Source organism: Bombina bombina, chromosome 4 (assembly GCF_027579735.1).
Source record: "Bombina bombina isolate aBomBom1 chromosome 4, aBomBom1.pri, whole genome shotgun sequence".
Classification (NCBI taxonomy): domain Eukaryota; kingdom Metazoa; phylum Chordata; class Amphibia; order Anura; family Bombinatoridae; genus Bombina; species Bombina bombina.
In genome coordinates this window covers 55,264,545-55,276,859 of record NC_069502.1, presented here as the reverse complement: position 1 = coordinate 55,276,859, position 12,315 = coordinate 55,264,545, and the positions used below count along the sequence as shown (strand labels likewise).

Below are 12,315 nucleotides of genomic sequence, written 5' to 3'. Positions count from 1 at the left end.
TATTATGTCTGGCTTCTAAATGTTTAATGTCTTATTATGCACTTGTTCATTTTATAATTCTACTGTATTCAGTGGTCATTTAACAGTGTCTATCTGTGGGCTCCTTTTATTGAACCGATAAAAATGCTACTGTAGTTGCCAACAGCTAAAAGTAGTTTATGGTTTCATTTTAGTATCAGGTTTTCATTTAAATATTTTGCGCAGTGCGTGCGTTTGCTCTTTTCGTATATTTATAAGTTAACCTATTAATGTTTCCATTTGACATTGGATTTTTCTAAATCGCACCTTAATAAGTTTGTTGTTATGATAATCCCCACCAACACTATAAAAGTCACATTTAACACTTGTGCTCCTAAGCTGTGATTGCCTCTAGAGAGAGAGACATGGGAGTTATATAGGTCACAAAACAAAACACAAAAAAACACATTTTGTTTTATTCAATTTTCAAAATGTATTGATATATGTAATATGTATTGCTGCCCTAGGCATATGCCTAGTTGGAATCATGGAGATATGTGCTTGATTATATTTTTATATGTAAATACTATTGATATTTAAATTGGAACATAACTCCAAAAAGTCTTACATCTTTGCCAGCAATAAATGTTACATATACGCCTAGCTCAGTATGCTGTAATGTTTGAGACCTTATCCACAGCTTCCAATACTGTTTTAACTCTTTGCGCATTCAATGGAAACCAGATGTAATTTTCATTTTATTATTTTCCATGGGATGTGTTATTTATTTTCGGAAGCCGGTGATGATGGTAAATGCTCCATTAGAAACTGTCAATAAGCGTAATGGTTTCCAACAGTAGCTTTTTCATTTTACGACCTCTTTAAAACCCAATTGTGGCTCAATGAAAACGAGTCCTGTATTTGTGATTAAGCTTATGTGTTTGATAACATTATTAATTCTTATCTGATCCGCTTCATGAATCATTTTCTTTTACAGGAGACATAAGTAACTTTGATAAGCAGGACACAAATAACCTTGGTGTTCAATATGACTATTCATCACTAATGCATTATCCACGGTAAGAAAATAATAATGCTTATAAAGGTCTTTTCTGCAGATATATATTGCTCTGTTGGTTTTGTCTACATGATAGAACATCTGTCTCTTTGTTTCAGCTATGCATTTAGTAACACATCAGGGCAAGATACTATAGTACCAAAACCTGACCCAAATGTTCCTATTGGCCAGTCTTATGGATTAAGCAATTTGGATGTTCTTAAAATTAACCGTCTATATGAGTGCGGTAAGTATCATGAGCATTTGGTTGTGATGAGTTAAGGTTATTTTTTTTAAAGGACCATTGTCTTTTATCAATTTGTGAATAAATATTTACAGTTTCCAACTGAATCAGAAAGTACAGAAACTGCTCAGTAAGCTGTCACATTTCACAAATTTGTTTCTCAGTATTCACCATGTTTGGCAGCTAAGATGTGTGCAAAATGGAAAGGTGTCAAATATTGATCAATAAAGTATTTACTTACTCTCCAATTAGTCACATTGAGTGGTCCAATTGTTTTCAGATTCACAGGATCCCCAACATTATATTAATATATTAACTTATTGTCCAGTCCATGTAACAAGATATCTCCCAATGTGTCTATGTTCATTATCTTTGTGCGGTTATTATGTACTGTATTTTATAACTAATCAAGATTTTATTTTGTAAGTAGATAAAGAATAAACACCATATTTCTTGCTTATAGGTTTGTTTATTCCATCTCAGAGGTGAAGATACTAATAAATCATTTTTATTTCTGTGGTTTGTTTTTAGATATCTGTAGCAGTTTGATTTCTTCCCACACTGGAACAGTGACTTCAGAAAATTATCCATCTGCATATCTGAATAATACTAATTGCTTATGGCTTATCCGCATCCCAGCTAATAAGGTATTTTTCACTAATTTATGTACAAAGATAATACACATATCATTTAGCAGATGGCAGATGTAAATGAGCCAAGTTTTAATTGCTAAAGAGCTAGATAACAAGTGGCACGCTAAGCTCTTCAGGTGTAGGAATGCAGAGAAATATGTCCATATGATGAGGGGGAAAACGTACGTTGGCATTGGTCGACTTCGTCACATGACTCTGATTGCATCGTTTTGATGTTTGGCGTGTTACGGCGCCAGTCTTGAAACTGCAGGATAATACCCGACTTTGCTTACCTAACAGATGAAGGTCTAGTTGCAATAGCAATATTGGGACCACGCTAACTTTAGAGCACTATTACACAGGAAATGTAAATGTGACAGCTCGAGTGCAAACTAATTTTGTGCACGTCGGATTAGCATGACTGAAGACCTTGTGCTATGGGTAAAGAGTTAAAAAAAATGTGTACTAAACACAACATAAATACATTACAAAATAAGTTACACTCGTATATACAGAATCTAATAAAAAATATTCATATAGATATTATTTTAAAAAGTTTTAAAGTTAAAAGGTATATAGTGTATAGGTGTAAGGATCACAGTTATCTAGATTGTGGATCTCAGCTGCGGAGCTAATAAGTTTGAATGTATGCCAGTGAAGGTTAAATACGAAGCTATCTGTTGCTAAGTATTCCCAACAAGGCAAAAGAGAGTTACTGTAAGTGTCTATCCTGATCAGTATTTCTGAATCAGGATAAAATAAATAAGGAAGTTCCCAGAGCTTTAGCTTAACTTGAATCAAAATTATTAGCAGAGCGTACTTGGCTTCTGATGCAAGGAAACAGGCACCTGTGTAAAGTGAGTTCAGAGTAAGACTGTGTTAGTGGTGAGTCTGTACTGCCTGTGCTGACAGGCTTCTGTGCTGCAGAGGAAAGGACACGCTGTGAGTAGTGTGTGCAGCGTGTAGCAGCTGCGTTCTGAAAATGGCAGAGGTGATTTGGAGAGAGCAGGTAATGAGAGCTCAAGTGCAGGTTACTTGTTGAAAAGAATCAGGAGGCTTTTAATACAACCGGAGGTCAGTCACAAGGAGGTAGGAATACTCAGCGGGGATGATGAAGTATTTAGTTAATAGCTCCGGTCTTACTTGTTTGTAGCAGGTGCTGCTGTAAAAGGTATTGATTCCTGTAACGGTTAAACGTAGATCCAGTTGGGAATTGTCTTTAAACACAAACAATCCTGTTCTGTGGTTATTGGAGGTAATCCGTGTAAATAAGGAGAGCCTGGAAAGTTTCTCCTGCAGAGTATAGGAACTTGAACTAGTGAGCTCAAACAATACTGAAGCAAGGTGGAAGGGGCGTGACCAGGTTAATATAAGCTTGGAATCTGACTGCAGAGAATCCTTAAAGGGACATAGGTGATGAGCGACAAGAAACCCTGACATACCCCCCCTCTCAGGGTAGCTGCCCAGAAGCTACAAAACGAGGCCGATCCGGATTCCTCCTATGGAAGAAGGAAACTAGTCTGGGAGCATGTACATTGGTAGACGGTTCCCAAGAATCCTCCTCAGAACTGAAACCCTTCCAATGAATCAAATACTGAAGAACACCACTGACGATGCGGGAATCTAATATGGAGTCAACTTCACATTCGTCATCCGAATCGATCAGAGTTTCAGGAGGTGTTAAGGTGTCCAAGCTTCTGGTTTGCCGGTGAGGTTTGAGTAAACTTACATGGAAAGTGGGGTGTAGTCTGTAGTTAGAGGGTAGACTTAAGGTGACAGCGTTGGGATTCACGATCCTTGTTATAGGAAAAGGTCCAATGAAAGAAGTGCTAAGTTTCTTACTAGGTGTCCTTAATTTAATGTTCTTAGTGGATAACCATACCATGTCTCCGACGTTGTAGGTAGGTGCTTGGCGTCGTCGAAGATTATAGTAATGCCTTTGTTTGGCTTGAGCTTCCGCGATATGTCTCTTAAGATCTTGAAATAAGTCGAAAAGATTGTTTGTAACATCGTCAACCTGTGGACAGGTGGTATCCAAGCGAGGATGCAGTTGGAAGTTAGGGTGAAATCCGTAGTTGGCATAGAATGGAGATTTCTGTGTAGTGGAACTGGTTGCATTGTTGTATGCGTATTCTGCCATAGACAAAGTGGAAGCCCATTGGTCTTGTTGGTTAGAGCAATATGAACGGATATACTGCTCAAGCCATTGGTTCACTCTATCTGTCTGTCCATTTGATTGTGGGTGGAAGGAGGAGGAGAAGCGTAATTCTACTTGCATGATTGCACATAGTTGTTTCCAAAAACGGGAAGTGAATTGGGTTCCTCTATCCGTAACTATGGATTGAGGTAACCCATGTAACTTAACAATGTTATCCAAAAAGAGTTTTGCTGTTTCAGAAGAAGTAGGTAACTTGTGAAAAGGTAAGAAATGTGCCATCTTGGTTAGGTGATCTACCACGACTAGAATAGTGTTGTAGCCATCAGAGGGAGGAAGTTCCACTATAAAGTCCATTCCTATGCATTGCCAGGGCCTGTCTGGGATTTGAAGGGGTAGCAGCAATCCAAATGGTGGTTTTTTGTCTGTTTTGGAGACTGTACAAACGTGACAAGCATGGATGTATTCTTGGACGGAAGATCTCAAGGAAGGCCACCAATAAGTGCGTGACAGAAGATCAAGAGTTTTATTAATACCCAAATATCCTGCCATGGGTGAGTCATGATGTTCTTTTAATATGTTTTGGCGTAAAGAGGGGGGTACATAAATCTTCCCCATATGGTAATAAAGTCCATCTTGTCCTAAAGTGAGATTACTACTGAGAATCTCTGGATCGTCTTTCTGAGAATTCCTCAAAACTTGTGTATAGGGCAGAGACAGGGCTATTATCTGTTCAACTGGTATAACTGTTCCCGGAGCAGTATAAGTAGAAGGTTTTGAATCCTTCCTTGATAGAGCGTCAGCTTTCCCGTTCTTACTCCCTGGCCGGTATGTGATGTGAAAATCAAACCTTGATAGGAATAGACTCCATCTTAGCTGTCTAGCAGAAAGAGTTCGGTTGCTCAAAAGGTATTCCAGATTCTTATGATCTGTTTAGATCAGTATGGGATGTTTACTTCCTTCCAGAAGATGCCTCCAATGTTCCAAAGAGACTTTGATGACTAGCAATTCCTTCTCACCGATGGGGTAGTTATATTCAGCAGGTGTCATTACCCTGGAGAAGAAAGCAACTGGATGAAGTGGTTCCCCTGGTGTTCTTCGTTGAGAGAGGATTGAACCGAGGGCATAATCCGATGCATCGACTTCTAGTACGTAATGAGAATCTGGGTCTGGGTAAGAGAGAATTGGAGCTTGAGTGAAAGTCTCCTTCAGGTGGTTGAAAACAGCTTGTGTTTTAGGGTTCCAAGTAAACTGAGTTTTTATGCTGGTCAAAGAGGTGAGTGGTTTAGTGAGTAGGGAATAATTCTTGATGAATTTACGGTAATAGTTGTCAAACCCTAAAAATCTTTGAAGTTCCTTTTTAGAAGTCGGTGTAGGCCATTGTTTGATTGTCTGTACTTTGGTATCGTCCATCTGAATACCATTGGGGGATATTGTATATCCCAAGAAGGTAATATGATTTGTATGGAATATGCACTTCTGTAATTTGGCAAAGAGACTGTGTTGACGTAGACGTGTTAAAACCCACCGGAAATGTTTCCTGTGTTCTGAGATGTTATCAGAGTATATCAGGATATCATCTAAATAGATGACTACACAGACGTCTAATAAGTTGCGGAAGATATCGTTAATGAGAAACTGGAATGTGGCTGGAGCGTTGCAGAGTCCGAATGGCATTACCTTGTACTCATAGAGTCCGTATCTGGCTCTGAAGGCGGTGAGCCATTCATCCCCTTGTCGGATTCTTACCAAATTATACGCTCCACGGAGATCCAATTTGGTATAGACAGTAGCATGACTGAGTCTTTCGATGAGTTCTGGTATTAACGGAAGTGGATAACGTTTTTTTACCGTGCGTTTATTTAGCTCTCTATAATCTATTATAGGACGGAGAGAATGGTCCTTATTCTTAACAAAAAATATTCCTGCACCTGCAGGTGAGGTTGAGGGTTGTATGAAACCTTTCCGTAGGTTTTCAGATAAATAGGTGTGACAGACACTTCTGTCAGGACTGAAGGAGTTAATTGTGTTTAGCTAAGAATCTAATTTCTAAAGACAGGTTTTCTGGCCTCAGCTATTGTGTGCTATAATTACATTTAAGTAATAAACAGGCCATTGTTTAATCACCCTCAGAGAGCAGACGCTAGGTGATAAGACAAGCCAAATGTGTTTAAGATGTTATCTGCCTAAGTAAAGTATTTAAGTAATGTAATTCTACTGTTTCATAAAAGGGCGTCTTCCCCTTTTTATCTAAATGTACAAGAGTCTTTCAAACCCCCCCATCTGGGGTCAAACCTGTATAAATACTAGGCATCTAGCCTTTAATAAATGTCATTCTGTTTAAACCTGAAAACTGGCTGGTTTGTGAATTGCTGATTTCCTATGCAGGACATTGTTCATCTGGTATTAAACCTTGGTACACTGTTGGTACCGTAACATTGGTGGCAAGCGACGGAATGAACCTTATCGCCCAGAAGAGCAACTACACAAGCCAGTAACCTCTGGAAGAGGGGGATTATTACAATACTGACTAAGATGGAAAGAGTACCAGGGACAGAAGGAACCAATGGGCCCAGCATATCAGACAGAACCCCTGAAGAAGCAAGCTTTGATCGGGCGGTTAAAATAAGACTGGCATATTATGGCCCCAACCCATCTGCGGAAATTATCGACCGGGTCATAGCAGCTGTGGAGGCCAACCTACTTCGCCAAAGCAGCGCTGCAGCAGCCCAAGTGGAAAAGAGAAAAGTAAATTTTGCAGCTTTTAAAAACTTCCTGGAAACAGAAGGAGAGATTGATGGGTTCCTTGCGGATTTTGAGAGGCAATGTGCACTACACAAGGTACCAGCAGAGGACTGGGTCACGATATTATCCGGAAAATTATCCGGCCGGGCCAGTGAGGCTTTTCGGGCCATTCCAGATGAGGAGGTTGGGGATTATAATACTGTGAAAGAGGCTCTGCTCTCCAGGTATGCGGTTACACCGGAGGCATACCGGAGGCGGTTCAGAGACACTGTTAAATTAGCTGGTGATTCCTACGTTGAGTGGGCATGTAAGGTGCACCGCACAGCAGCTCACTGGATAGCGGGGTGCCAAGCCGTATCTGGGGAAGAGGTGCTGCAGCTATTCCTGTTGGAACATTGCTTTGACAAGTTATCAGCAGGAGTTAGAGAGTGGGTTCGGGACCGTAAACCCTCCACCCTGCATGAAGCTGCTCGCCTGGCAGATGAGTATACGGATGCCCGCAAACTGGACACTGCTACCACTAAGCCCCCTGCTAGAGTGGAGTACAGAACCCCAGTCACCCCAGCAGCTGCCAGTTACCAACCCCCGGTGCACCGCTATACCACACGGCCTCCGGCCACGAACTACCCTCAGAGAGCCCGGTTCAATTTGCGGGGCTACTCACAACCTATTCGGTGCTTTGGATGTAAGCAACTAGGGCACAAAAGACCAGAGTGTCCCCTAAACGCAGCGAACCAAGCACAGTACTGGAGAAGACCCGCCGGCGGAATCCCACGTAACTCTCAGCCTGCGGCCCGCTACGTAGAGGCGCAAGAATGCTGGAGCATCCTACATGAGGCAGACCTTGTGCAAGCTGCCCACCGGAATAACCGGCAACTGGTTAAAGTGAATGGGAAGAAGGTCAGTGGTCTACGGGATACTGGTGCTACCATGACCTTGCTTCAAAAGAACTTGGTGTCTGAGAAACAGTACACTGGAGACACTGTGGCTGTGAGGGTAGCAGGGGGCGATGTGTTCAGCCTACCTGTTGCCAGGGTACATTTGGATTGGGGAGTGGGCGCTAGACCTGTGAATGTGGGGGTCAAGAAGGACTTACCTGCTGATTTTCTTCTTGCAAATGACTTGGCTCCCCTTGTTTCTGCCTATGCTCCCATGGGTCCCGCTGATGTTAACCCTGTGACTACCCGTGCCCAGATCCGTGCAGCAGAGACTGACCCCCTGCTGCTAAGCCCCAGGACGCTGAGCTCAGTAAATCTCTATCCGCTATTGATACGTGGAAGTCCCGTTACAATGCGCTGATGAAGGAGAAGAGGAGCGCAGAGGAAAAAGCACGTTTAGAACGTGAATCTCTGCTAGACAAGCTGCACTGACAGACTGCAGAAAACACCAGCTTGAGAGTGGGACATGAAACATTAAAGACAAACTTAGCGACACTTGAGGAGAAGCTGACGCTGGCTCAAAGTGAGGTGCAGCAACTCAAGGGCACCCTATGTCAGTATGAAGGGATTGTGGATACCTATAAAGAGTAGGTACAGAGAACTCGTAAAGAAGCTGATGGGATTTTGAAGGACTGTTTAGCCCTAGTCTGGGCACTGAGGAAGTTGAACCCTTGTTTGTATGGACAGGAATTCTCTCTCATAACGGGAATACAGATGGATTGTCCTGGCAAACTGACATGCCTACCACCTCCTAGTCCGGTCATCCCCAGGTTGACCCGCCAAAGGGTCAAGCCGGGTCTGCCGGAGTGTTCCACAAGGGGGGAGATATGTGACAGACCCTTCTGTCAGGACTGAAGGAGTTAATTGTGTTTAGCTAAGAATCTAATTTCTAAAGACAGGTTTTCTGGCCTCAGCTATTGTGTGCTATAATTACATTTAAGTAATAAACAGGCCATTGTTTAATCACCCTCAGAGAGCAGACGCTAGGTGATAAGACAAGCCAAATGTGTTTAAGATGTTATCTGCCTAAGTAAAGTATTTAAGTAATGTAATTCTACTGTTTCATAAAAGGGCGTCTTCCCCTTTTTATCTAAATGTACAAGAGTCTTTCAACCCCCCCCATCTGGGGTCAAACCTGTATAAATACTAGGCATCTAGCCTTTAATAAATGTCATTCTGTTTAAACCTGAAAACTGGCTGGTTTGTGAATTGCTGATTTCCTATGCAGGACATTGTTCATCTGGTATTAAACCTTGGTACACTGTTGGTACCGTAACAATAGGTTTTTAAATGTTCCAATTCTGGTTGTGATACGGGGTAGATGTGTCCGAATGGAATTGTGGCCCCAGGTAGAAGTTCAATGGGGCAATCATAAGGCCGATGAGGAGGGAGAGTCTCTGCTTCCTTTTCACTGAAAACGTCCTCAAAATCTTGGTAATCAGTAGGTAGTTGGTTTGTAATAGTGCAACACAATGTAGGATGAGGAAAACAAGTGGTTTTGCAATAGTCAGAAAGGAACTGTACTTCCAAGCTATCCCAGTGAATGGTAGGTTGATGAGTTTGCAACCATTGCAGACCAAGGACTACTGGGAACATAGGGGATGAAATAACATCAAAAGAAATGTATTCTACATGTGTTGAGAGACTAGATACCTTAATAGGAACTGTTTGATGTGTGACAGGTCCTGAGGTGATAAAACTACCATCAATAACTCTAATGGAGACAGGTTTTGCTTTCAACAAGGTGGGTATTTTATTTTCAGTGACAAACATGGCATCTATATAGGAATTTTGTGCTCCTGAGTCAATGATGGCTTCACTGATCACCTGCTGACGATCCCACTGCAAATTAAGGGATAGAGAACAATAAGCCACATGTTTTATGCTAGTGGATAAACATGTTGTGTCCAAAAAACACTTACGTCTCTTTTGTCTTGAGAGAATGGGACAGTCCTTTACGTTGTGTGTCTTGGAGGCACAGTTCATGCGTCTGCGGTTCCTTTTTTCTGGCTGAAGTGGTCCCTTTGTGAACCCGATATCCATTGGTTCAGTGGTGTGACTAGTAGGTGGTTTGTGATAAGAGACTGAAGGCCTGCTGAAAGTCTCAGTGGCTAGCTTTTCTGTTTTACGTTCTCTTAATCTTCGGTCTATTTGGATGCTTAAAGTGATCAATCCTTCTAATGATCTTGGCAACTCGGTACGTGCTAATTCATCCTTTAGAGCATCATTCAAACCTAAACGGTATTGATTCCTTAGAGCGATCTCGCTCCACTCTGTATCCTTACTGTACTGCTTGAATTCGCTAAGGTACTCTTCAACAGGGTTTTTACCTTGCTTGAGAGACCTCATCTTAGTTTCAGCAGTCAGCTGAATATTGGTATCCTGGTATAATACAGCCATTTCTTTGAAGAAATCCTGAAGAGAGGCTAAAATGGGGTGGTCTTGTTCAAAGAATGCGTCTGCCCATTTTTGGGGTTCACTTCTTAAGAAGGAAATGACTGTCAGATGTCTTGGGTTTTAAGTTAAACAATAAATTACAGGAGTTCCTAAACTGAGTAAATTGAGCTCTATCCCCCGCAAAGGTATCTGGCATAGACACTTGGGGTTCTGGGGTCGCAACAGCAGCTGCGGATTTAGTTATTGAGTCTTTTATAATGTTACTCAAGCTGTTGTTTTGTACCTGTAATTCCCTGAGTCCCTGACTCAATTGATCCACCCTCTGTGATAGTGCGTACACTATTTGGGGTAGCTCCGCTGGATCCATATTTTTCGCTTCAGTATTATGTAAGGATCACAGTTATCTAGATTGTGGATCTCAGCTGCGGAGCTAATAAGTTTGAATGTATGCCAGTGAAGGTTAAATACGAAGCTATCTGTTGCTAAGTATTCCCAACAAGGCAAAAGAGAGTTACTGTAAGTGTCTATCCTGATCAGTATTTCTGAATCAGGATAAAATAAATAAGGAAGTTCCCAGAGCTTTAGCTTAACTTGAATCAAAATTATTAGCAGAGCGTACTTGGCTTCTGATGCAAGGAAACAGGCACCTGTGTAAAGTGAGTTCAGAGTAAGACTGTGTTAGTGGTGAGTCTGTACTGCCTGTGCTGACAGGCTTCTGTGCTGCAGAGGAAAGGACACGCTGTGAGTAGTGTGTGCAGCGTGTAGCAGCTGCGTTCTGAAAATGGCAGAGGTGATTTGGAGAGAGCAGGTAATGAGAGCTCAAGTGCAGGTTACTTGTTGAAAAGAATCAGGAGGCTTTTAATACAACCGGAGGTCAGTCACAAGGAGGTAGGAATACTCAGCGAGGAGATGAAGTATTTAGTTAATAGCTCCGGTCTTACTTGTTTGTAGCAGGTGCTGCTGTAAAAGGTATTGATTCCTGTAACGGTTAAACGTAGATCCAGTTGGGAATTGTCTTTAAACACAAACAATCCTGTTCTGTGGTTATTGGAGGTAATCCGTGTAAATAAGGAGAGCCTGGAAAGTTTCTCCTGCAGAGTATAGGAACTTGAACTAGTGAGCTCAAACAATACTGAAGCAAGGTGGAAGGGGCGTGACCAGGTTAATATAAGCTTGGAATCTGACTGCAGAGAATCCTTAAAGGGACATAGGTGATGAGCGACAAGAAACCCTGACAATAGGGTTGCCAACTTTTCTTGATAAAAAAACCATAAGGGAGATTTAAGACAAAATTTCACACAGGAAATCAACTAGTCATAGTAGTAGTGTCTATTAGAGATGTGCGTTTGTTTTACACAAATGAAGATTCATCATGAAATCTGATTTTCGTTCCTTTTTAAAGGGACATTATACACCCAAAAAAATATGGGACATTTAAATAAAGCATTAAAATAAGATGAAGTTTGTATTTGACATGTATTATTATTTTTATTGCTAAAGCCCCTAAAAATTATGATAACGTTTTTTGCCCTCTGACTGGATATGAATACGTTCATGATACCTAATAGCTACAAAGCAAGGCTTTTTCCTACACTCCCTAGTAACTAGTGTGCTTATAGCCAGCCCCCATGCTGGAGCTGCGTGTGTAATTGATAATGCTGTCACTTACAATACAATCCCCTCACCTTGCAATCATCTGTTTCTCCCTGACTGCTACACTGGGCACGGATCTCACTCCCCCTCCTGTCCTCCTGGTAGCATTTTGTAGGTAAATGTTTCACAAACAGCTCTGTGAAATATGACCCTACAATCGTTTTGCTGAGCTGATTGTGAAGTATTAAGAATGCTGTAGTGAGGACAGAGGGGGAGTGTGATCTCTCCAGGAAGAGTTTTTTGAGATTGCCGAAATATTCTGAAGGAGATTGTGTGCAGGAAGACCTGTGAAGGGGAATGCTTTTTGAACCTGGCTTTTATGTGACGGAGTGTTCTTATAATAGCAAGTAATGTGTGCACTGCATGTGTTATAGACACCAGGGCCGGATTGGTCTACCAGGATACCAGGAGATTTCCCGGTGGGCTGCAGCAGTTGGGGCTGGAAAGCTATAATTTAAAGGGGTGAATAATTGCTGCAGTTGGGTTGTAGGGTGCCTATATAACATTAATCTAACTTTTTTTTTTTTTAATCATTC

The 12,315-nt window shown here is 41.6% G+C and overlaps 1 protein-coding gene across 1 annotated transcript in view; it reads left to right on the top strand.

The window, feature by feature from the left end:
- Positions 1-12,315, top strand: part of LOC128656859 (embryonic protein UVS.2-like) — a 161,042-nt gene that overhangs the window by 60,370 nt on the left and 88,357 nt on the right. Inside the window, exons 7-9 of the mRNA XM_053711025.1 lie at positions 956-1,037; positions 1,135-1,262; positions 1,791-1,906. Of these exons, the coding sequence (XP_053567000.1) occupies positions 956-1,037; positions 1,135-1,262; positions 1,791-1,906 (326 nt within the window). The remainder of the gene's footprint in view (positions 1-955; positions 1,038-1,134; positions 1,263-1,790; positions 1,907-12,315) is intronic.